The sequence below is a fragment of the Microtus oregoni genome, unplaced genomic scaffold, assembly GCF_018167655.1.
Source record: "Microtus oregoni isolate MIOR12 unplaced genomic scaffold, Mior012 000018F_ref0000195, whole genome shotgun sequence".
Classification (NCBI taxonomy): domain Eukaryota; kingdom Metazoa; phylum Chordata; class Mammalia; order Rodentia; family Cricetidae; genus Microtus; species Microtus oregoni.
In genome coordinates, this window is record NW_024543077.1 from 15,612,062 (window position 1) to 15,639,098 (window position 27,037).

Here is a 27,037-nt window from a genome sequence, read left to right on the forward strand (position 1 = left end):
CCTAGAGCTAAGCCATGACCTCCTGTGTATCTCCACATGTCTATCTTCGGCCCTGTTCTTCCTTCAATGCTCAGTAAAACATCTCTGAGAAATGTCTTCTTTAAGCATCTACAAGCCTGAGGCCTAATCTTGCAATACCATACATCTGTAGAATTAAAATTTTGGTCAACAAGAGGTAAATTAATTTAACACCAAGCATGATGGTCATACACAGCAGAGAGAACTGGCTCCAAAAAGCTCTCCACATGTGCACTGTGGCATGCGTGCGTGCGCGCGCGCGCGCACACACACACACACACACACACACACACACACACATCCTGAATGGCACGTATACAGATGAAGAGGAATATTTTAATCAAATAATTTAAAGTAGTTTAACAACTGCAGGCTAGGAGACCTAGCAGGTAGAGATGAGTGAGTCTCAGGGTCATCAGCATTCAAAGACAGGAGAAAAAGAACAGGCCTGTAGAACAGAACCATGTGCCCTCTCTGTCATCACTGCTGTGCTTTGGGCCACGAGCCGCATAAACCCAGAAGCACCTGCCAAAGTTTCTGACAGCTGTGCATGCACCCTCTGCCATTTGCTCAGCTGTTTGGAAGTGAAAGGCACATATTCCCAGGGTTCTGCCATGTGGGCTTCTTTTTCCAAGCCAGAACAACGTGCTCAGAATCCAAACTCTTATTTTATTAGATCTAATTTTGCTCACCCACCTAAATGAACGTATCGTGTGCTTGTGCTCTGCAGCTAACAGAGGTGACGAGAACACACCGTGTTGTGTTTTAAAATAGGCAATGCTGACGAAATGAGAACAAATCACTCTGTCCGTCTATCAGCAGAGGCAGCTGCTCCTTGGAGAACTCGCTCCCTATTCACATGCAGCCTCACGTGGGGTAAACAGGCTTTGCAAAAACTCGGACACCTCTGTGTCTTGCATATGGACATCAGGAACCCAAGGAAGATGATTTCATGTGGGATTGCAGATTGCAGCAACGCCAGCTCACTTTGTATAACAATGTCGTTATGATGCTCTGGAACTGAACTAATTGGATTTGTTTAAAATGTAACCAGCTTTCTCCCACCAAGTCAGTGAAATACAAAGAAAGAAAAATAGAAAGGCTTTAGCTGGCTGATCTTTGCTGCCTTGAATATTTTTTAATAAAGACTCGGTATGTGCAAGGTAATTATATTGACTATTTTGAGTATTAATTTTATGCTTCAAGGTTATCAACCACCTTTGTATATACAATTTACAGGAAAATATATGGCTTAATCTCAAAATTAAGATGCCAAATAAACCAAATAACACCATGTTTCATGACTTTCAAAGTGTATTGTCTCCTTGGCAATGCTTTACCAGAGCCCAGATATCCAACTGCCACTTTAGAAAAGAGGTTTCGCAGTTTCAAGTAGATGCCTGGTAAAGGGGATTTAATCCCTAATTAACAACCTTTCTGTTTAGGCCAGATATAAAAGGTCACAGAGGAAAAGCAATCTTTCCCTTATTGAGCTTCTTCAATGTCCTTATCCAGAGATCACAGAGTCGTGAGAGTGGTTTCTGAGCATGTTATACAGCCCCACTGACAAACATCGACAATCCATGGGAGATTATAAAATATTTAAGATTATAAAATTTGATGTCCAAAGTTCCTAGATTACTTAGTTTGATTTTTGTCTGATTCTTCTACGCAAAATGTATGATCATTTAATTCTGAATCAGCAATCTTCCACAGATGATCTTCAGCTCCTAACGATCAAAGGCTATTTCATCTTAAAGGGTGTTATATCCCTCAAGTGCATATGGGAAATGAAACCATTATTGCCAGTAGTCATGATGTTATCTGTATTCACAGGTCTCTGTGCTCTAAGAAGAACCAATCATGACTTGCTACATCGATAATCCCGTGGGAAATTTGTAATGATTTATTTTCCTAGCTTATTAAAAGCCTAGCCAAGGCTCAAATGTCTCTGGATACCCATAAAATTAGAAAAGCATTGCCATAAAATTAAGAAATAGGAGCTAAATATCCATACAGAAAGAGATCCGACAAATATTCCCTGATGTGAATTATTTGCATTAGACAAACATTTCCAGTAAGAATTTGTTGTTGTGAAACTCAGCTTCTTAGTTTTATTGCTTTATCATAAAATTCATTTATATCACCATTCAGGTTGTTTTTTTTTATCTCATCCTGAAATAATATACAAGAAGAAACTAGTCCCTTTTATGCTTTGTCATTTATTTATTTAATAGTTTCTTGAGATCGGGTCTTGGGTAGCAGAGTGAGTGGCCTTGAACTTGCTAAATTGCCACGGTTGTCCTTGAAATCCTGACCCTTCTGCTTCTGCTTCACAAATGCTCACTTTAAAAAGGTGATACACCTAACTTTCTCATTTTAAGTATAGGAAAGTAATTATTTTAGCAAAATACTAAGTTTAAAATTTGGAAAGGTTATATAATTATTGTTTGATAGGATTCAGAATTAAAATTTAACTAGAAATGTCTAGAATGTAACTAGAAATTAGTTTCAGAATGTAACTGAGTTATATAATGACTATAGTTGGTTATTAAATCTGAAGGTTAAATATTTAGACATGATTTAGCATGTTATAGATAAAATATAAAAATACCTCATTAAAATGATTTTTGCAGTTGTTTCATACAGTCACAGACTATGTAGAAAGGTTTGTGGAAAAATGGCTCAGTGGTTAAAACAGTTGCTACAGGAACTATTGAAGTTTGGGTCCCTGGAATCCACCTAGGCATCAGGCATGCCCACTAGTGTGCTTATAACTCCAGTCTCAGATAATGGAGTCAGGGCATCCCCAGAACAAGTTTCCCAGCAGGACTAGCCTTAGGGTAAGTTCTGGTTTGAATTATGACAACCTGCATCAAAGGAATAAGATGGAACAGAAATCCAGAAAGATTTCAATATCAAATCTGACCCTCCACACTTATTCTAATATATAGACATGCACACTCAGCCACCTCCACACATGTGAACAGGAATGCACACATCATGTTTAGAAACAGGCAAAAGGAATAAAAGGAAAAGAATCCTTATGGATAAACTGTTTAAAATAATGAATTTGAAGATTATAAAAAAAAGAAAGTAAAAATATGTTTATAAGGGTTACACATGTGGAAATGAATGCATAACTCAGTTGGTAGAATACTTGTCAATATACACAAAGTCCTGGGATCAACCCCAGTGCTGCATAAAGCTAGGCATGGTGGCCCACATCTGCCACCCCAGCAGTTGAGAGATAGAACAGGAAAATCAAGGTCACCCTCATCTACATAAAGAGTTTGAGGCTATGCTAGACTGCAGGAAACCCAAAACAGTAACAACAACTAAACTGATAGGTAGTTAAAATACCTCTTCTTCTAGAGGACTCAGGCAGGATCCATTCCTAGCGCCTGCATAGCAGCTTACACCTGTCCAGAACTCCGTACCAAGGAATCCAACACTCTCTTGTGACCTCTGTGGACACCATGAAAGCATGCGGTGCACAGACATGCATGCAAGCAGATCACTCTTAAACATAACAGAAATCCAAAAAATTAAGAAAATTAAATTATTCGCATATTATGACTCATACATATTATATGAATAATTTATTTAAGGAGTAGCTCAATATTATATTATTTGTTTCTCAAATAATCTACAGACCCAACACAGTTGAAAGGAAAAAAAAAACATAAGAGATTTTGAGTACAAGTGGGTGAGGAGCTTTGTGTGTTTGGATGAAGTAATGGACATATAAGAATACTCAACAAATTTATTATATTAAGAATTTTTTCAATTCTAATAATTAGTGTTAGTAGGGATACAATGTAGCTTCTAGTAGCTTTTCAAAAACAATAGATCAGATACATTGTCTCATCCATCCAGTGAGACATTCTGTCAGTAAAAATGATGACGCTTCCAAATTTTCTCCAGTGAAAAGTGTTTCTTACATAGTATGAAATGAAAATGGGAGCTACAAATGGCGGACGGGACATGATCAAATTGTAAAGCATATATAAGAATTCAATGACGTGTGCATATAAACACGAAACGCGGTTTTGTGAGAGAGGGAGCATGGAGGCACGGAGGGCAACACTTCAGGTTTCATGTTTTGGACATTATGGAGGTTTTCCTTTATAAAAATGCATTGTTTTATAGTCATGAGAGTCCACTTCAGCACTGTAGAAAGAACGTCTAATAAAATTGAAAGAAGGAGATAAAGATAACCTCCAGGAGAAAGAGAAAATTCAGCCCTTCAGCTCTTGAAGAAAGACCTCCTATTCTGTTTGTCATCACAGAGCGACTACAAGAGGGGACGCTGCGAGACGGAATCCCATGTGATACAGTCCCTTTGTTTCCAGTCCCCTTTCCCATCATTCCACAGCTGACAGTGAGGGAGACACAGGGGTGGCAGAGTCTCAATCCATGGACAGTATCCTCCTGTCCTTATACCGAGGGGAGAACTCCCATCTCCACAGTGAGTGACAGTCCATCACCTGACACGGTCTGCACTAAAAACCCACCTCGGCGTTGTCACAGGGAGTTTCGTAAGGAAAGAGAGTTATGGGAGTGTGTGCTCTGGCAATGTGTTTAGTTTAAATACTTTTAACAAAACCTTTAATTTGTCTACATAGTATTCTGGGTTTAAAATAGTATATTTATGACTACTGCCTAACATAAAAATTCCACCGAATGAAACTACTCACCATGAGAATGGTATAATTACTACAGCCCATGCTTACTATATGGCAGGACTTAAGAAGCACTTTCTATTCCTAAGCCGATGATTCCTCAAAGCGACCTTTGAGAAGCATTCTGTTCACATACCTCTTTCATCTATGAGGGAACAATTCCAGAAAGTGAGGAAGGCCTTGTCTAAAGACACCAAGGCAAAACAAGACAGAGCGGGATAGACACAGACAAGCTGCCTTAATATAACAGATTTGCCTTCAGTTTTACAAAAAACTCAAAATTATATAAAGATTGCAAAAATATTAGTAAGGGCTCTTGAATACGCTCACGTAGCTTCTCTTGTTCAAGTTTCACCCGTACATTTGCAACAAATCAAAGCGCACATTTATGCATGGACATTAGCTAAGCCCCCACTTCATGTACATTCCTCTGGTTTTCCCACTGTGCTCTGCTGATCCAGGGATTCATCCTTGCCACCACTTTCCTCGGGGCTGTGTCGTGCTCTCAGTGTCCCCCAGATCATGACAGTTTGTCAGATGTCCCTTGTTTTTGATGACAATGACACGGTTTGATGAGTGTGCATAGGGAATTTTGTAGAACGTCCTGCCTTTTGGTTTCATAGTGAGAGAGGAGTTATGGTTTGAGGAAGACGACAGAGCGGTGTGCCGTTTTCCTCATCTGCCACCATGTGACTTCTCATACCTGAGAACAGTCTTAAAGACCTGGCTGTTTCTCTGCATGGTCACTGTTCCCCCCCCTACACCCCATGCACCTACCATTCTCCATATTCAATGTTACAGACAGTTCACAATCAAAGCCTACTGTGCAGGCATGGAGGGGAAAGCCTAGATGAGCTCTATCTTCTCAGAAGTTGGGGGATCTCTACATACTTTATTTGAAACCATTATGCCTGCATATTAATTACAGCCCATCATTCTATACTCTTCTTATCTCACTCATTCTTACAGTTCTACCATTTTATTCACAAATGATAATTTAAAGGCACACTTCCTTTCTTCTTAAAGGCAATAGCAAATGTGACAAAAATGTTTTAAAATATTTCCGGCAGATCATTAAGTCATTAAGTAACTAATTAGAGACACATTTTTCCGAGAAGCACTTTGTGCAAAACTTACCAGAAATATTCGTTCAAGTTGATCCTGAATGTCTTTCATCCCCGGAAAAGCGGCGACTCCCTGGATCATCTCAACAAAGATGCAGCCGACTCCCCTAAAGAGAAAGGAATCATTACAAAAACTTCAACAATTCAGCTTACAAGTCCAGATCAGAGATTAAACCCCACCCCAGGGAAGAGGCACTGAATCAATAACAGTCTCAATGATCAACCCAAGCTGAGATACACCTAGACCCACACTCTGCACCCCACTTTCCCTATTGCCCGGAAAGGGCCCAAAACATGCGCAGCTACCCTGGCTCTGAGCATGATGGAAACCAATCAAGAAGCAGGTTTCAGTGGTCCCTTTACACCTGTAGGTCACAGTGAGAACGTCCTTGGCTTGACACAGGGGAGCCTCAGAACACCCTTTCCAGCTCCCTTCCAGCTATATTTCACAGCTCGTAATGGGCTGTACTTTCAGATGCTCGGGGAACTCTGAATCAGCATCATCAGGGCAACTTTTAAAAACCACAAACGCTCTTACCACAAACCCCAAAGATTCTGCCCAGGCATGAGCTACTGAGATGGCTCAAGGCATCTACGCACAGGACTGCTGAGTCAGGCTCGCCACTGGCCAAACAGAAATGCTGACATAACCTTACCCTACAGCACCATCTCTTTACCTACTTACTCTTGAGCTCCAAACACAATTCAGCCTCTGCAATCCTGCATCAATGTCATCTCCTCCAGGAAGCCTTCCCTGGACTTCCTAGCAGACAAGACAGTCCCCCCGCATGAGCTTACACTAGGCATACCCTTTCTCAATGCACCCATCATCCCGTGAGCTCAGCCTTGCCACCTACCTGAACTGCCTGCCATGCTCACAGCACAGTACAGGCAAACAGACAGTCAAATGCCTGTGCTGAGATTTGGAAGAACAAGGTATTTAGAATAGGACGGTGGGAAACTGGAATAAACCAGAGAAGTCATGCTAATGGCAAAGAACTAACATAGAGCTCTCATTCCTGCACATGAAGACCTCTGACCTGCTCTGGTTCCTGCCTGCCGGAGACCAGAGTATATAGACAGCTCTTAATTCATAATCATTCGTTATCATTTTTTTCCTGTTTCCCTCTTGAATGCATTTAGGTTTCCTGACTAACCATACCACGTCATTTCTTCAAATGCTGTATTTGCTTTGATCTAGGGAAGGGAACCATCGGCTCTTTCACTTATGTCAGAATCCCTCGGGGTAAAAGACAGGCGAGCGACCCACTTCTGTGCAGCTGCTCCAGTTGTCACCACAGTTGTGACCAACACCGTTCTGCATTACAATCATACATTAGTAGAAATGCCTTTCCTGCAATGCGTGCCACATAACTTCAACTTAAACACGCACCAGGGTGTGTGCTGCCAAAACGTCTGCACAAAGTCCCGCGTTACATCATAAACACAATTTCACTTGGGGTATGAGAATTAGTTTCATATCATTCTAGACAGATGGAGTTCAGACGTCTGATTACATCTACTTAAAATGCTAGTACGGTGGTTTTCTAGATGTTTTTTTCTGTCGAGAATTCTTTCCAAGAATACTGACCTGAGTTTCCACTGTCTACATTGTGGATTTGGAATACCCACACCTTCCTGTTTGTACGCAAGAATAAACTCTCTCTTCCCTGCCTTCTTTCACTCTGCCCCCACGCCCTGCAACTCTGACTCGGAGGAGCCCCAGCAGAGGCCAACCACATCCTGTCTGTACAGAGCTGAGCTGCCTGGTGGGCTGGGGAGGTAAGGGTAACACTGCCCACAGAATTTCTTTTACAGCTGCATTTATTAGTTTACGTCATCTCCAAAATATGATATTTAGAAGATAAACCTACACTACAGTTCTGTTAAGTTGGAACAAAATGATAGTTACTCTGTAGGCTTTTAACTGCTTACCTTGCTAAGGGATTTTGACTTTTGCTCCTAATGGATGTTTCCTATGACATCATATTCCTCAAAGGCACTGAAGGGTACATTATGTTTCAAGTCCTATATTAAGTTTTTAAAGAAGATTTTGTTTTTAGTTAGTATATGTGTGGGCGTGGGAGTACATATACAAGTGAGCATAGTACCTGTGGGAGCCAGAGGCTCAGGTCTTCCTAGACGAAGCTGTGAGCCCAACAATGTGGGCACTGGTACCAAAGACACGTCCTCTAAAAGAACATATATCTCTTAACTGCCAAGGCTAATCTCCAGCCCCCAGGGATTTTGGCTAGTGGTGATATAGAAATTATAATGCAAAAGAAAATGAAATATAGGATTACACAATAGAATTACAAAATTATTAGTGACCTTATAGAACACAAAAAAATAGAATGATACAGTGTATCAGTATTATTAAATGCTGATTCCTTTTTACTGGAACTGCCAAACAGCAATAAAAGTCCTTTGACTTCCCATGAAGGAACCATTCTGTGTGCTCTTCTCTTTCTCTGCCCCATCAGTTGTGTGCCCCTTCAACAGACAGAGTAAGCCGACTGCATCGAACCGTTTGCTGAGAATGAATTCATCTCCTTCTGCACTACACTTAAGAAATGATCTTGTGTACGGGACAATGTCCTCTTGGAAAGTTCTTTTCAGAATTTGAACGCTTCTGTAATTCTTCACTAAGAAGAAGACAGGCAACACGGCAGAGATGGCTCACCGTACTTGCTCCGCATGCATGAGGACCCGAGTTCAAATCCCCAGCATACACGTCCAAACCTGGACATGACCATGCCTTCCTGCCATCCTAGCACTGTTGGGGCTGAGGCCGACAGGAGGATCTGGGGCTTGTTGTCACCAGCCTAGCTCGACGTTATGTGGGAGACTCTGTTCCACCGGATGTCACCCTCCAGTCTCCACATGTGGGTGAGCCAGCCCCTGCTCCTGCACACATGGGCATAGAGCACATGAGTACATGTAGCTATAAAGAAAGAACATGGTCTGGTGACGAAGGCCCAGTTAAAAGGTCTCATATGATTCAGTTGACTGAAAGCCGACTTTAGCCTTGCTCGGCTGGTAAGGTAACTTGATACAGCCAGCCAGGCAGACATAGCTTTCAAATTTTTGAAACTCAAGCTTTACAAATTTAACTTAGGTTACCAGTACACTGATGCTTTTTTTGTTTTCTTTTGAGTTAACATGCACAATAGTGGATTCTAGTCAACACCACTAGCCAAAATCCCTGGGGGCTGGAGATTAGCCTTGGCAGTTAAGAGAATATATGTTCTTTTAGAGGACGTGTCTTTGGTACCAGTGCCCACATTGTTGGGCTCACAGCTGCGGCTACGGAGACCCGAGGCCTCTGGCTCCCACAGGTACTATGCTTACTTGTATATGTACTCCCACACCCACACAAATACTAACTAAAAACAAAATCCTCTTTAAAAACTTAATATAGAACTTGAAACATAATTGACAGTTCTTTGATATAATAAGCAATGACAAATACCCTTTCAGGCCTGGATAGCTATAATTTCGTAGTATTCATTGTGAAGAAGGAATGCAAAGTTAGGCATAAAAATAAAGTATAAAAATGAGTTCAAATAAACTTAGTCAAAAAAGCTAAATGATTTTAAATGCTAAAATGTAATCGGCAGTGTGGGAATAATCAGTATTGGTCACTAATGCCACAGAAAAAGTACTCTATCTCTTTCTGCAGTTTGGCTGGGTAATCTATAGTGAATTCATATCTTAAGATATCACTAAAAAGTCATTTCCCTTTGCTTCTCTTCTTTCATTGTTTATTGGTTTTCAGTAATGCTAGACTCAAAGTCATGCCTGGCTCCTACCAGGCAAATGGGTCTATCTCTGTGCTGTATCTGAGCCCAATACCTTTTCTTCCCTCATCCAGTTTGATGTAGGGGATCAAACGCAGAGACCTGCACATTCTAAGTAAGTGTTTTACCCTGACCCAGTAATGTCCCTTTGAATTAAGAGAATAAAAAGATGATTTGTACTTCTCTCTAGCATGTGATATAATTTTCTACTATAGTTCAGGGAATAATATTTTTTCTTCTTTACTCCTCATAGGTAAAGGTCAAATAAAATTTAAGGTTCACTGACAATTTTCATAAAATGGTATCACATTTCCATATACATAAATACAGCAATTTCCCTCTAGCATATGTTACACAGCTCCATAGTAAGATGTAGAGCGGAATCCGAGAGCATACTCCACTTGGGGAGGAAGGCTTTGGGAGCTAGAGACCTGGCGGCTAGAAGGGCTGGAGATTTCAGCTTGTTGGATTATGGGATAAGGGGACCACATGGCTGGGCATGGGCTATTCCAGGCAGAGGAAACAGCTACTAGCAAGTGGGGAAACTTGAGAGTGCGAAGAGTGGAAAAGAAGAAGGAGGGGTAGAAAAGGTCAGAGGTCACCTTTCTTCCTATGACAGGCTTGCTTCACTCCGCAGCTAGAAACCCTCCCCACTTCTACTACTCTGAGAGAAAGAACCTGAACAGCTGGACAGCTGGACAGCTGGACAGAACCAAGGGCACTCAGCTGGTGCTGATGATGAAATCACAGGGGGGCTGAAGCAACGGCTCAGCCGCTCAACCCAGCCCTTAAGAGCACTGGCTGCTTTTCCCGGGTTCTAGGTGTTAGAGGAATCGGGGTTCTGTTCCCAGCACTCAAACGACAGAACAAGACTGTCAACTCCATTTCCAGAGGACCTGACGCCCTCCTCCCGTTTCCACAGGTATTGTATCACATAGGCCGCACAGACAATCACGCAGGCAAAAACATCCCTTGAATAAAAACAAAATAAACAAGTAAATTAAAATTTAAAAAGAAAGAAATGACATAGCTTTCATTGCAATGGTAGACCCGTTACACTCTCTAGTTGCTAAGTCACCTCGCTCTTCCCAGTTCTAGAGCGACTGCAGTGAGGACAGTGTGGATAGTGTGGCCTCCTTCCCTGGATGCCGGATGGGGGGTGGGGGAGAAGTGGGGGTTGTGCAAAATAATGGAAAGGCCCATGGGCCAACTCCCGCCTACTGTGGATTTTCATGTGGTCTCTGAGAGAAGAACCATTTAATTTCCTCACAGCATTATTAACTTTTACTGGCATACTAAAGTGTATATATAATTACACATATAGTTATATAAGATGTTATATAAGATATATCCTGTTAAATTGTTTATACTATATATAATACACACACACACACATATATATATATACACTATATTACATGATGCTCTGAAATAGATGTGTGTAACAGTCTACCTAATCCACATGTGTATTATTTCACACACCTAATTCTGTGTCAAGAAATTGATATGCACACTGAGTGTTTTTCAGTAATCCACTATACTGTCATTAACCTGTCACCATGCTAGTTGAGAGGTCTCTGGGACTATACCTCTCTCTGTCATTGTGCATGGGCAGTTGACTTCCCTCGGTTAAAGATGGGTAAAATACTAACATCTGAGCCACACAGAAAACATGAATGGGGGGGGGGGTACTTCAAAACCAGTTCTCCAAAGGTTTCTTCTCCAAATGGAGGGCTCGCGAGTTGGTTAGGAGTGAAAGAAAACTTCTCTCCACGAGCCCGTATCACAGAGCTTTTGTGTTCTGTTTAGAAGAGGTGGGGAGAACCTTTTTCAAGAATTTCTTGAAAGCATTACCATTTATTTTATAACATAAATGCTAAGAAATCCAGTCTACTAAATTGAATTTTATATGTAAATGCACAGTTGCTGGGATCTACGGTTCCAGGAGAGTTTTTTTTCTATCTGTCTATACTATGCCTACACCACTGTATGCTGATAAAGGAGGAATCCACTGTTTTTACATTATATCTTAAGATTTTTTTCTCCTTGTACTAAATAATGGAGATTGGAGGCATATACAGCCCTTTTGCTGTTGTTACTTTCATGAAATACACAAAGCAGACTAGCTCTATTTAAAAAGAGATTTATTTACCTCTCAGTTAGGGAAGTTAAAAGTCCAAATAACAGGCAGACGTTCTAGAGAACCCTCCCCTTGGCTGCATCATCTCATAGAGAAGCAGGAGAGGAAGACAGGAGAGTATGGGGACACAGGAAGGGAAAAACCCTTCTGGTTAGAAGCAAGTAAGCATTCCAGCACAGTGAACAACTGCTTAGGTTTCCCAGGTAGAACCCTGCAATTCTGCAGAAATTTCACGAGCAACCCCTTGTGCAATCCCAAAAGCTCCTGGTTTTATTTTATCAGATTACAAACCAATCCAAAGTGCCCTACCCCAGTCTAATCCCATCAGAATGAGAAGGATGACAAGGGGGGTCAGGGATACAGGGGTGGGGAGCTTCTTAGCAACCTATTGAGATGTAACTGAAAGCTACCAAATGGTATCTCTAACTCTTAGACACTTGTGATTCTCCTGGAGGAGCCCACACCACACTGACCTCTGTCATATTCTTCCATTTCTCTTAACTCCTATGTTTAAGCTTTGAGTTTAGAAAACTATTGCTTATTAGACTGCAGCTGTCACTTGAGGGGCTCACAGCCATATTGGAAATGCCGTTTTCTGTCCCTGAGCATCTTCCTCTCTCTTGACCCTTGTGGTTGAGTATATAACCAAATTCTAAAACTGGATGGAATGGGGTGAGGTTACCAAAACCACCTACTGATATGCATCCTGAAATATCTGTTTATTAAAATCCTGATCAGACTTGATGTTAGAGTGTGGTGACATTAGCCAACACTCACAGCACTTTGAAAGGCTGATGCAGGAGGACAATGGGTTCAAGTCCAGTCTAGGCTACACAATGAGACCCTGTCGCAAAACATAGGAAAAAAATAGGTATGAGGACCTTATTATATCTGTCACCAAGCATATTTGATCCCAAGCATAATATAAATGGTTGTCTCTAAAAGAAAAGTAACATAGTATTATTCATTATTATTTCTCCAGTTTACATTAATCTAATTTTGGTATTATCCCAAACAGGTAAAAAACTAAAACAGTGTTTTCCTTCACTGGATTTCAAATCGAGTATTTGGTTCAATCTCAGTGAACAATGCAGAAAAACTCTACTATTGTATAGTATGGTCTAGTTCAGAATTGAAAAAGTTACATATTTTGTTTCTACTTTTATCTATTAGCAAAATCTTGGTATTTCCAATGTGGGAGCTCTGTAAAGGAGAAGTCAGAGTTTTAGTCTCACATTAGCGGACTGCTTGTCGTCCCAGCTGCCCTGCTAGCTTACATTGAAATAATCATACAGAAACTGTATTAATTAAAACACCACTTGGCCATTAGCTCTAGCCTCCTACTGGCTAACTCTCACATCTTGATTCAACCCATTTCTAATAATCTCTAAGTCACCACAAGGTCGTGGCTTACTGGGAAATATTCAGCATATCTGGCCTGGCAGCTCTATGGCGGCTTTCTCTATGTCCTTCTTCCCAGCATTAGGTTCTGTCTACTCCACCTACCTAAGTGCTGCCCTATCAGGCCAAGGAAGTTTCTTTATTCAACCAATGAAAACAACACATAGACAGAAGAACCTCCTACATCACACATGGCTGTGGCACCTGTTGTGTGTGTGTGCATGCTCTGCACAGAGACCTCAGGGACCCACTGAGCTGCAGGGAGAAAGAAGCTGCACCTCTGCACACAGGCTTCTCCAACTGCAAGCTATAGGAGGCCTCCAATGTAGTCTAAACACATAGTCACAGCTTTCTAGAATGATCTGCAGCTTCAAATCTTTCGGAAGAGTACTGCAAATCAAGAAGAAGATGCAAGCAGCTCAACAGAGCCCAAACTCAATGCAACTTGATTGTTTTGTATTTCTGCCTTTCAACATTACGTTGGGACCAGAAATCCCAAAAGCGGCATGGGAGTAGCTTCTCCACCTAATGTGTATGCTGGTCCTGGGTTCTAGCTTTCTGGGTGAGGGCTGAGTCTGAGATTCTGAACTTCCAACAAGTTCCTAAGTGATGCTGAGGTGGCTTGTCTCCAAGTCAGACCCTGCAGCAAGAATCTACAATGATCTTCATGACTGTTTTCAAAGCAGTTTGGGGGGGCTCAGATAAATCCCGTGAGCATGTATTAGAGCTGTGCTAAAAAAACCAACAATGAAACAATGGACTAGTAAATTGAATCAGGTTAAGTGTGAAACACAGTCTAAATTCAACACTAACTCACCAAGCTTCCTCATTAACTAACCTAGCAGGTAATTTTCTTTAGTTACGGTCCGCTGAAATGCACCATTATCTAATCAAAGCTGGGGCGACTTTGCGCACCAAGGTGGCCATAAATTTATCCCACTTTTCTCTGAAGAAATGTATCTACTTGCAAAACGGACCTACTTCTGCTGTCTAAAAAAATAAAAGACTAAAAAAATTTTTAAAAAATCAACTTACTTTTATTATACCTTGTAAGAAAATTCCTTATATATAACTGATGCAATCTTTTCATCCTGGTCTTCTCAGTCGTTGAAAATTGAAGATTAAAAAATTACACTTCACCATGCCCTTGGTGGGCACTGACGGGACTGAATTGATTAAAACGTCACTCACCATTTGCTGTGGTTAGCGCTTCATTAGGCACCGATAGGCACAATATATCTTTGTCAAATACTTCCATGGAAAACTTAGCTCTCGGGCCATGAAAACACAAAGCCCTAGACTGTGAGGAAAATCCCTGTGTGGAAAATATTCACGTCCGTATGACAGAGTTTTAGCAAAAAAAGAACAACTTGGAACTAAATTTTCAAGTGTTTAACAAAATTACATCTCCAACAAGATGTATTTACATAGTGAGCAAATCAGAATAGGAATGAAGCAAACGTAAGGAATGGGGTCTGAAGAGGAGTGGAGTTCCAGGAGGGTGGGGAGAGGTTGCGGGCATCAGACCAGAGTCCACATGTGCAGTGAAGAACAATAAGAAATATCAGGAGCCTTGAGTACCCGCCTCAGTACCCCCTCAGGGCTCAGAATTGTATGCCTATGGCAGGCGAGGATCTGAGGGTAAACATTTAACTCAAGTACATTACCTCTGCGTGGTCTTTACGTTTCACGTGAGGGGGAAAAGTGAAGTGAAGGGGCACAGAGAAGAAGAAGAAGAAGAAGGAGGAGGAGGAGGAGGAGGAGGAGGAGGAGGAGGAGGAGAAGGAGGAGCAGGAGGAGGAGGAGGAGGAGGAGGAGGAGGAGGAGGAGGAGGAGAAGGAGAAGGAAGAAGGAGAATAAGGGGAAGAAGTAGAAGTAGCGACGAAGAGGAGAGTAAGAGTAAGGGCTGATCTCCACGAGGTTTCTAGTTTTCACAGAGGTAGCTGGAAAACTCCATAGGCAAGGACAATGATAATATGCATCTCGAAACCACAAAGAGGGCAGGTAGAAGCAGACAAAGCAGTACTCTGGAACAGGCAACACCACCCAGGGAAGAGCCAGCCATTCAAGGGGAAATACCTCATGTCCCAAACCATTAGACAAAGTTACTAAGCATCCCTGAATCCGAGGTACCCATTCTCCTCATCCAATCTCTTTTGTGACAACCAGCTTTGAAGATGCCCAGATTTGTTTGTTAGCAAAGGTGAAGAACGCTGCCTTCCTGCTCAGTGGCTGTCTTCTACAGAAATTTCTATGTGGTCTGTTAGCAGGTAATTTTGATGGATTAATTCTATGTAAATTTGACTGTTAGAACAAAGAATGAGTGTTATGGCTCCCAGGTCTCACAGTGTGGAGGAATGGAGCGAGGTCATTCCATTGCCCTGCAGAGGTTACACTGCTGAGGTGTTCTGGGAATGAATCCCATTTCGAAGGGAAGAATCATGGCTTCACAAGGTTTCCACGGATATGGCAGCGACTTTTCCAAATGACACGTGTTCCCTCAGCTCCACAAAATGGGTAGTCCCGTAAGTTGTACACTTGTGGTTCTGCCTTTATGAATCTGTCAGCTGTACATCTACGGCAGAGTCTTGTGCGCTTGTGACAAAGACACACGGATCCCACCACCCCACAGTGTCCTGTGCTCCGTGTGCTTCAGTGGTAACTTCTGCCATGTGCGTTCAATCACACGTGCATGTCTGTGTTTAGGAGTAGTTTGCGTCAAGCGGAAAACGAATATTGTTGATTTCTCGTTTCTTTTTAGTTTTCTGTTTAACATCTCCGAGTTCCCAGCCATCAATGCAGGAATCATAGGAAACCTTGCCTTTCCTGGGATACAGTCAAGCTGTTGGTTGTCATAGCCTGAGAATTTTTCTTTAATCTAGGTGCTTGCTCTCTTAGCCGCCAGTCCTCCGTTTTACTCCCCCTGACATCTCTATCCACAAATGCTAACATTTTATGTCCTAGCGATACCTCCTTCTAGGCAAGCATCCAGCATTGTCTAGTAACCTTCTTCTAGGCCAGCACCCAGCACAGTCAACTCACAAGGATGATGGGCTGCATAGTTTTATATCAACTTGACACAAGCGGGAGTCAGTTGAAAGAAGGGAACCTCAGCAGAGGAAATGAGATCCAGCAGTAGGGCTTTTTCCTAATTAGTGATCAATGGGGGAGGGCGCAATGGGGGAGGGCCCCGCCCATTGTGGGAGGTGTCATTCCCCGGGCTGGTGGCCCTGGATTCTATAAGAAAGCAGGCTGAGCAAGCCAGTAAGCAGCTCCCCCATGGCCTCTGCATCAGCTCCTGCCTCCAGTTTTCTGGCCTGTTTGAGTTCCTGCTTTGATGTGGGATTTTCCTCTGTATGCTGTGAATATATTTTATTACTATTGGTTAATAAAGAAGCTCTTTTGGACCTATTGCAGTGCAGAATAGAGCAAGGAAGGAATTCAAAGCAGAAACAGGAGAAAAGGTGGAATCAGGGAGGTGCCATAGAGCTGCTGAAGGAGACAGATGCCCGGGAAACTTACCAGTAAACCACAAGCCTCATGGTAAAATACAGAATAATGGAAATGGGTTAACTAATATAGTTTCTGTGTGATTATCTTGGGTCTGGGCAGCCAGGCACCTACATGTCTTGACTCTAACCCAGGCCTCCACAACTTGCTTTTCAGTTCTGTTGATTCATCACAGCAATAGTGTTCCTGCCTCAGACAAATGACTTTCTCAAGTTAAGGTGGGGACAACCACAGGGCAAAGTGCCTTTCTGCCTTCACTTTTCCTTATCTCTCTCCAAGGATGCTTTTTCTACCCTTTCCCTCAGAATCACCACTGTGCCAACTATATTCTTAGTAATGACGCAGGATCGTGAATGTAAGGTTGGCATTTCTCATTCTTGTGGCCAGCACAGGGACTAGTACAAATCATCAGAAAATACTTTTAAACACAGTGAGTTGATCAGTGAGTCAACCAATGACATAAATGAGTCTGAGGAGACAAAGGAAACATCTGATTCATAATTAATATTATAGCACAAGAAAAAAATTAATTAAAAATGTCTGACTGATAATTAATATTATAGCATAAGATAAAAAATTATTAATACCACTACTCCAATTTTGTTTATAAGATACCCCAAAGGAACTCCAACAGTTGCCATGGAAACCTCTCATTTAGGAGTGAGAAAGAATTATTTGGCTGTTAAAACCTAGAGATAGAATAACTTTATTAATGCTTGAACAATAACTGTCTTTGTTTTATAAAGGAACTGCATCTTGTAAGTGCATGTCCAGTTTCAATGTGAGGCCTGGGAGCTTCACTCCTCAGCCCTGGGTGGATGACCACTTTGTTATGCTATGCTGCCACCTCAGTTACAACAGTATGCCTTGGTCAGCTCACCACAGCCAGACAAAAAGATATTAAGATGAGAATTCTGTCTTCTATCCAGGAGACACAATGGTAGCTGGATAGAAACAGAGCTGAAATCAAGCGCTCAGAGCTAGATTTTTAGGCAGAGCATAAAAGAATGAGCCTAGCCGGGCGGTGGTGGCGCACGCCTTTAATCCCAGCACTCGGGAGGCAGAGGCAGGCGGATCTCTGTGAGTTCGAGACCAGCCTGGTCTACAGAGCTAGTTCCAGGACAGGCTCCAAAGCCACAGAGAAACCCTGTCTCGAAAAACCAAAAAAAAAAAAAAAAAAAAAAAAAAAGAATGAGCCTAGAAAAAATACTGTCTGTCACCACTGGGGGCGCCCTCAGCATACGACAGTGAAGGGTCTTTAACAAGTCTGGATATCTGAAGATAAGTATGGATAATGATTGATAACCTGGGACATCAGACTGCTGATAGCCAGTAACCGTTTATATTGAGTGGATGGAGAAAAATGTCCCATAGCAGCCCACTCTGGGGGAAGCAAGATAGAAAAAGCAAAAAATTAGTCAAACAGCAAGAAAATATGTATTGCATTTTAGAGCAATTAATGAAGGAAGTCATTTAAAATGAAACCAATGACAGTGCTTCTCAAAGGATTAAGCATAGACCAGGCAGAACAAGAAAACAAACCCTGCGGCTCGAATGTCTTTGACTTCTGCTTCTCTTACAGGGATGCAGAATAAGGAAGCTATCTTTTAAGGTTTCTCTCAGAAATGCTTTGATTCCTGGACAATGTGTGGTAGGGGGTGGGAGGGCTGATCATGAGCATCTTAAAGACACAAGCAGATGACCTGCTTAAGCCTCTTTTTAAATTATTATTTCATGAAACTCTATCTGGTATATCACAAAGAAAAATTACTAAAAATTTCTTGTAAACTATTCTTCTACAAGGAAAATGCTGAAATTCAATTTAAGTTGTGAGTTACATTGATATTTAGGTCTTTTCATCAAGTGGCAAGGCTGAACTTTGATGTACTCTGATTATGAATATTACAATGGTACCACACTAAAGTATGTGACAGGGTAGCTGATATTTAAGAATCATACAGTAACTCAGATAATATATACAAAATAAGGAGCCAAGAACCCTTTTCATAGTCCACTTTTTGGAAAAAGCTGTGAACTTTTTGGAGCATTGGCCAACACTTCCCCTGCAATGTAGTTTACAAAGAACTGAACGTGGGCAATGGACTAAGGCAGGCGGCTGTTGTTTAAAGAGAAGGTCAGTTCCCATACACTCCTGAATATCTTGTAAAGTGTCATTCAAAACAGGTGAATGAATGAATGAATGAATGGGTAGATTCACTGCATGTATAAGGGAGATCTTCATGGGAGTGAGGCTACCCTGGGACTCTAGAGATGGTTTTGCCTCTTGCCTTCTGTCTCGTTTCTATGCCTCCATCAAACAGTGGGAAAAACGTAACCAAACATCTCCAGATGGGGTAGGGTCCAAAATGGTCATAAAAACAACACTAAAATTATAAATTGATTTCATGAGGTTTCAGAAGCAGCTTCTAAGTTAAACGTGTTAAATTAAACATGAAAAATAAATGTAAGTTTATATAGTTGCTACAATAAAGTTTTAATCTGTTGAATTTTCATTAGGTTATGATGTAGTCAATTTCTAAAAGCAAATACGGTAAAAGCGAGGAATAAAGGAGGAGCTGTTTGAGCTATCAATCAGAAAGAATGATAAAAGCCTTGCTGGGCTCTGCAGGAAATGTAATTAGATACGCATCTCACTCACTGAATCTCTTGTCTCACATGGGAATACGAAAAATACAAAATGCCATGTCAAAGATTAACTGCCCGCAAGTGCCCCAGCAACAATACTTAGATCCCGCCTCTAGGAATCACTAAGTGACCGACACATACACGAAGTTCTGAGTATTTTAATGGAATTTACAAGGTATTTCTTGTCCACTGATAGGTTATTTTAGTTAAATTTTACTTTAGTTCTTTTTTTCTTTTGTCCTGGAACTCACTCTGTAGCTCAGCCTGGCCTTGAACTCACAAAGATCCACCTGCTTCTGCCTCCAAGTGCTGGGATTAAAGGCATGTGCCACCACTGCCAGGCTTTTTTTTTTTAAAAAAAAATTATTTATTTCTGTTTTTATATGCATTGGTGTTTTGCTTGCATTTATGTCTGTGTGAGGGTGCTGAACCGTTGTGAGTCACCATGTGAGTGCTGGGAACCGAACCTGGGCGCTCTAGAAGATCAGTCAATGCTCTTAACCACTGACCCACCTCTGCAGCCCTACTTTAATCCTTCTAAGTCATCGCTTTGGGGTTGGAGACATGGCTTGGTGGTTAAGAATAGTTGGTATTTTTTTGCAGAGATCCCCAGAACACACATGGCAGGTCACGATCATCTGTTAACTCCTCTTTCCAGGACTCTGATGCTCTTACCCAACCTCTGCAGGCACCAGGTACACATGTGGTGCATATACATAAATGTAGGAAATGATCGTATACATAAAAAAAATCTTCAAGAATTATTGCATTGTTTTCCTCATTCTTCTAATGACATTGTTTAGCAGTAATAATCAAAGAAAAATACACAAAAATAAAAGAAACATAAGTAACTTTGTTTATTAATTTTATGCTATACCATCAAAATAGAAAAAATTAATACATCTAGAATTTATATAACAGAATATTTGTGAAGAAAATATGATTATTACTTGACTATGTCCTAGACAAAGCAGTAGCAAGAGGAGTTAATACAGCAGGGCAGTGGTGGTGCAAACCTTTAATCCCAGAACTGTGCAGAGGTGGTCCCAGCACTCAGGAAGGCAGGGGAAGGTGGATCTCTGTGACTTTGAGGCCAACCTGGTCTACAGAGCAAGTTCCAGGACAGCCAGAGATACACAGAGAAACCTTGTCTCAAAAAAACCACAAATAAATCAAATAAGAAGCAGAAGAGATAATCCACAAATGTCAGAGTGCACAGACACTGCTGAGCGGTGAAGGCAGGGCCGTCTCTTTACTGAGTACTGCCAACAGTGGCATTCACAGTAATGGCCGTCTCTTTACTGAGTACTGCCAACAGTGGCGGCATTCACAGTAATGGCCGTCTCTTTACTGAGTACTGCCAACAGTGGCGGCATTCACAGTAACGCCAGTTGTTCGCCAATCACATTTCCATTCCCACCCAATTACATCATTCTCGTGCACACAACAGCATTCTATCATTGCACATTGACTGACCTAGGAAGTTCCTATTGGGCGAGATAATTCTTGAAAGTCTTGCTTAATTAATTTTTCTGTTGAGAAAGTCTCACTTTATCCAGGCTGACCTTCAACTCAGTTTGTACCGGAGAATGAACTTGAACTTCTGATTCTCCTGTTTCAACACAGCAAGCCCTGGGACAGTAGCTATGCACTTGTGTTTCAATGGCACTGGGACCAGGATTAGGACATCACACATGCTAGAAAGTTCTCTACCAACTGAGCTACATCCCTGGCAAGTTTTGCTTGTTTAAACAGCAAGTTCATACTGGATTCCTACAGGATATAGATCCAAAGGACTGCCCTCTTCAATATATTCACAGAAAATATTTATCTTTTAAAATCTATGAATTCAGTTTATTTTCTTTCATAACTGGCTCATAAATCAAAATGTGGTTTTCATGTAAAGGCTGCTTTCCTATATAAAGTTATTTTTTATTTCACAACAATTAGGTAAAAAGGGTTATCTGTTTCCACCATCACACCCAGAGGCTGGCAGTCACGGTTTCCCCCACCGCTATGCTGTCTCGCAGGTTCCAGGGCCACCTTAACAAGTATCCATGGGCAAGGACTCTAGCAGGCAACTCTTTAGCATTCAAGCCATGAGGATTGAATTATCAGCAAGAGAAGGGCATACAGTAAAACGTACAGTTCTTTTCTCCTCTCCAAGGAGGCAACGTATCTAATTAGGGAACTAAAATTAAAACACAAACACAAAAGAAGGCACACACGGGTGAGAGATAACCTGTTTTCAGATGCGCATGAAGCTGGCTATCTATGCAGATTACAGACAACAATTCCAAGTTAGGTGAGAAGTTGTGCCTTTAGCAACTTAGAAAAGGCTAAGCACATGGAGACACAGGCTTTAAACATTGTGAAGATGAATCGAACAGCCGGAAATAGGGAGCAGGATTAGGAATTTTGTAAAGACGGAACTGCCCAGTAGGCTTCTTCCGACTACCCCCTCCTCTTCTCCACCACACACAGCAGGATATGTTAAACCGAACCAAAATAGCTTTAGACTAAGGGTAAAACTTGCTGCAGAGACTGGGGAGGTGCTGAGAGGAACAGAGAGGAATCTACTAAAAAGTGTGTAAATTGGTCTGTGTGACTGATCATCCGCTCCATCTCTTCCTGATCTGAGGACAACATCTATCAGCTGTCAGCCTCTGAGGAAGGACCAAGAACAGCCCTCTGGTGCTGATCTTAGAGGATTTCCCACAGAAGAGTCCAGGCTTTCCCCACAGTTCCTCATTAGTAACTTTTCTCACTACTGCGACCTCTACTGGACAAGAAGCATTTCTGTAAGAAAGAGTATTTGGCTCAGGGTTTGAGGTTGCCATCCATCATGGTGGGGAAGGCGTGATGGCAGAAGCAGCTCTCAGCCTTCACGCTTCACTTCACCTCAGACAGAGAATGCCAGCACTAGGCTGGTTTCCTTTCTTCTTATATTCACAACTGCCTCTAGCTCCAGTTCCAGGGGATCTGACAACCTCTTCTGGCCTCTGCATAGCCACGGTATATACTCACATAGACACAGACACATATACACAGAGATTAAAAATAAGTCTTTAAAGTGTACACACACAAAGATTTAACACAATGTTTTCCTTAAAGATGACAAACTTAAAATATTATATGGGTACAGAACAACGCGGTCCCACACTTAAGGCTCAGGGATTATTGCAGAAGATCAGGGTCTCCTAGTAACATCAGAAGTTACACTCATGAAGTCTCACCAACATGAGTGCCCAGAGGTGACCTGAAAAAGGAAGACACCAAGGGACATGCCACAAAGAACCACAGACAAGCAGAGCTGGAAGAAGAGGCGGCCTCCCCAGGGAAGAGCACAGCAGTCTGCTGTCTTGCCGACAGTCAGCCCTGAAAACGTACATATTAGTAACATTATATGGACTTAAAGTTACATTTAGGAATGTGTGTGTGTATGTTTGTGTGTGTGTGTGTATATATATATATATATATATACACAATACAATGTAATATACATGCAATAACAATTATTGAAAACATGAGGTTATAAGTTTGAAGGATATGGGGGAATATGGGAAGGCTTGGAAGGAGGAAAGGGAAGGGAGAAGTGGTGTAAATAAAATATAATCTTAATAATTAATATATATGATTATTAGATAAAGTGATTTTGTGATAAAGTGATTTGGAAACATTTTTGCAAATAGGCTACATAATCATTTTTAAACTTTAAATAACTAGCAATATGCATAAAGGCAATGAAACTAAAAAAAATTAAAATGTAATTAGAAAATCCAGAAAACAAAACGCTATACAAAAAAGAAGAGGAATATAATGAATTCTACTGGACTTATTAATTTTTAGTAATGTTGACACACTCATATATGAAAATATGAATGAGATTCTACACAGGGGTACTAGGATAAAAGTAGAGTGGACAAATCGGTACAAGAGTGTAAAGTCTTCATCCACCACAACACCCATTTAGTATAATGTCCGGAAAAGTGAATCGAGAGTGCTTGCCTGAACAACGCCATAGATTAGCTCCCCACCAATGCAAATCAGCCAGTAGAGTTAAATTGATAGACAATGAGGCAAAGAATTATGCAGAACCTATGAAAGATGTGGTATTGCCAGAAGAGCGGAAACGGCATAGCTGCTCCTGTGAGAGAGAAGAGTCGCCATGGGCAAAGCTGATCTCTGATCTCGCAATGGGCACTGTTGCGGTAGCTGTTAGCTAACCAGCTATACTTGAAACTGCCACAGTTTTTCTCTCTGGAAACTGAAAATAACAGTTGAAAGCTTTGGTCAAATAAGTTGGACATAGCGCTAACAGTGGGAGATGGAAGTGGACTTGGGGGGCTTCAGTATGGTTTGGGTTAAACATGGCCTCTTCTTTAAATAGAAAAGCATTGCATGTTCAGAGAGACAGTCTCTATGCGAACATATATATACAACTTAAAGCATGAAAGGGGGATGGGGAGATGGCTTGGTCAAACAGTGTTTGCAGCGCAAGCACAGGGACCTGGGATTGGATCCCCTGCACGTGAGTAAAATGTCAGGCATGGGGCAAGCATCTGCAGCCCGGAGCTTGGAGGTGGACACAGGTATGCCCCTGGACCTCACTGGCAAGCTCCAGGTTAATTAACAGACCTGTCTTCGAATAAATAAATGGATACATAAAGTAAATAAATACTCTGGAGAGTGATATAGGAAGAGTCTCAACAATCTTTGCGTTTCATACACGTACAAGCATGTCTGGATAGAAGAACAAATCTACCACAAATTAAAGGTACTAATCTACATGCTCCATTCCTTAATTTACATATTTCTATGTTAAAACACAGAACCATATTGCACCCATGTTCTACTCTCCCATGTGAGACTCCTCTGAGTCAAATGTCCTAATTCCAAAGACCGCCTATATGTTTATTTCCTAAAATCAAATATAGCATCTTCCATTTCATTGTCATACTCCATAGCCCTCTTGGATGCTATAACCCAATAGAAACAAAAGGTATTTAATTTGGTTGAGTGACAGACCCCAAAGACAATATGAATACAAGCTTCAACATTTAGATAGTTTTATATTTCCCCAAACTTTCTTTCTCTTCTTATAATCCGGTGAGTCAGTGGAGTGTGCCATGGTTATAACACTGTCAGGAAACTTAGTCTCTGTGACGGCTATTTCAGAATCATTCATAATCCATTTGTGGCTAGCCAGTTACTTTGCTAATGTTGATTAAAAAGAAATTAGGAGAAATTTAATTTGTTTTAGAAATATTTAGCAGGGAAAGTCTACATTAAATGATTCATCCTATCTATTATCATTGCTACTAAGTGGCCAAATATCCTGACTGAAATACATTCTTTGTTTCACACACACACACTCATAAACAATGAGATGTGAAGACGATAACCAGAGATTCTGATAATAACTGCTTCCCTGACCATTCCAGAGGCAGCGCTGGTTTGGTGTTGGCAGCTGTTCCATGGTTTTACAACCAGACAGGATTAGAGGGCTGTGCTGACCAAGAAAACTCACAAACAATCATACATTTTCTGCAAGAAGTTTCTGTAGCCACCAGTCAGTCCTTAGGCATGACTTAAACATTAAAACATAGTAAATCTCTTCTGATTTGAAAGGAAGGACCAAATACTGTTCTAGTGCATTCTAAGTCATACAGCACAGTCAGACCCTTTGTACCCACTGTCCTTACAGAATTATTAACTCTTGAAGGTGTCATTATATATGGATGAGTTATTTGGTGACTCAGATTTTAAGAGCCCTCATTAGTTGCAATGAACTCAGAACCACCAGGGACATGTGGGTCTTTGTAGCTATCCTCAGTTCCATTGCATTCCACTGCTATTGAATATAGCAAGTCAGTTAAATCATACATTATTTGAGCCCTGCTTAAGAGCTACCAGGCAACTATTAAATTTGACAGTGACTGTTTCATATCTTCCTGGGCCTTATGACTGCAATAATTAGAAAACATGCTAACAACACTGACAGAGAGACGACTCTGCTGTAGTTCAGGAATCAATTCTCGTTCTTACCTAGTACTCCCTTTGCCTGGGTCTGAAAAAGCATGGGATAAAACCGGACTTGCTGAACATAGCGGACAATGAGGACTACTGAGAACTCAAGAACAATGGCAATGGGTTTTTGATCCTACTGCATGTACTGGCTTTGGGGGAGCCTAGGCAGTTTGGATGCTCACCTTACTACTAAACCTGGATGGAGGTGGGTGGTCCTTGGACTTCCCACAGGTCAGGGAACCCTGATTGCTCTTCGAGCTGATGAGGGAGGGGGAGGGGGAGGGAAATGGGAGGCGGTGGAGGGGAGGAGGCAGAAATCCTTAATAAATAAATAAATTAAAAAAAATGGATGCACTCACTTTAGCAGAAGTGATGAGTGAGTACTGACTAGGAGTTGGGAAAAGGTATGTCAGCATAGACAGCAAGTACGCAATTCAACAGCAGTATTCAATTCAATGATTCATGTCCTGACTGTTTGGAGAAAGTCTTCCTTGAATAAAATTATATAGTAGAAGCTATTGAAATAAAGTCACCAGGAGAGACAGACAGCACAGGCTCATGGGGGGAGAACCAGAGCCTGAGCTACACAAATATCTGAGCTACACAAAAGATTTAGCATGGATTGAAGTGTGATATATTATGAAATACTTTGTGTTTCAAAGGTGCGTTGGTAGTAAAAGAAGACCAGTTTCTTAGAAACCACCTCATGAGACAGCACAGAATGTTGTAAGGAAGGGGTGCTGGGAACACTGCCCTAGACGGAATGTTGGCTACCTACTCAACATGTGACCTGAATTATATCATTTTCTCAGTGTTCTCTATTTTATTTATACACAGAATAAATTTATGCCCAGTGTAGGAAGATTCATTTATGATTCTTTCTCTTAAAACAACAGTAAGTAAACCTGAGTCTTAAGAAATTTCATTGCATAAATTGCTTGGATTCAAGACAAAAAGATCAGTAAAGATGATAACAGAACACTGGATAATGCCAACATGTATGGCCATTAAGATATATAATATGAAGCAATGCCAAATGGCTTTATGATACTTAATGATTAGGCAATATTCTTTCTAATATATTAAAGATCAATTTTGATGCAGACATTTTCCTATATATTATGACTAGCACAGATTTTTTTCCCTAACCACCCAGCTGCTATAATGTTAAATAAATTAATTTTAATCTTAAATCAGAGATGTAATAGAGACAGGGTGATTTAATATGCAATCTCATTATGGTTGACAGGCTTATTTATAAATGATCTGCCCACATTTTGACAAGCATAGTTAATATGTTAATTAGCTTTAAAAAGATGATGATAGGAAGCGCTTGACAAACCATCATTCTTTGCACACGGTGTTGGGGGTGCTGCCGTTGATACCCTGGGCCCCCTCTAAAGCACAAAGCCTTTGAGGAGATAATCATTTATTAACAACAGATAATTTAGCTACCTGATATTAAAAATTAATCCGGTAAAATAATCCCCAACAACGTTCTGCTTTAGAGAACCCGAGCAGCTGCAAAAGGCAGGTCAGAGCATGCAGAGAGGAAATGAGCTTATTTAAAATCCCAGCTCTGCAGACAGAGCTGTGCTCTCTAGTCAGCCAAGAGTTACACAGATATGCTGCCCTCACGTCCATGCTCCCTTCCTGTGTTCCTCAGAACCCACGAGTCTCTCT

The 27,037-nt window shown here is 41.2% G+C and overlaps 1 protein-coding gene across 8 annotated transcripts in view; it reads right to left on the reverse strand.

Annotated features, from left to right (window-relative positions):
* The window catches only part of LOC121458907 (cyclin-dependent kinase 14), a 530,655-nt gene that overhangs the window by 195,145 nt on the left and 308,473 nt on the right, over nt 1-27,037 (reverse strand). For all 8 annotated transcript variants that reach the window (XR_005975885.1, XM_041668286.1, XM_041668287.1 and 5 more), the window contains one exon: nt 5,841-5,934. Coding sequence is in view for 7 of the 8 variants with exons in the window: in XM_041668286.1 (XP_041524220.1) it covers nt 5,841-5,934 (94 nt within the window). In the remaining variant the exon portion in view is untranslated. The remainder of the gene's footprint in view (nt 1-5,840; nt 5,935-27,037) is intronic.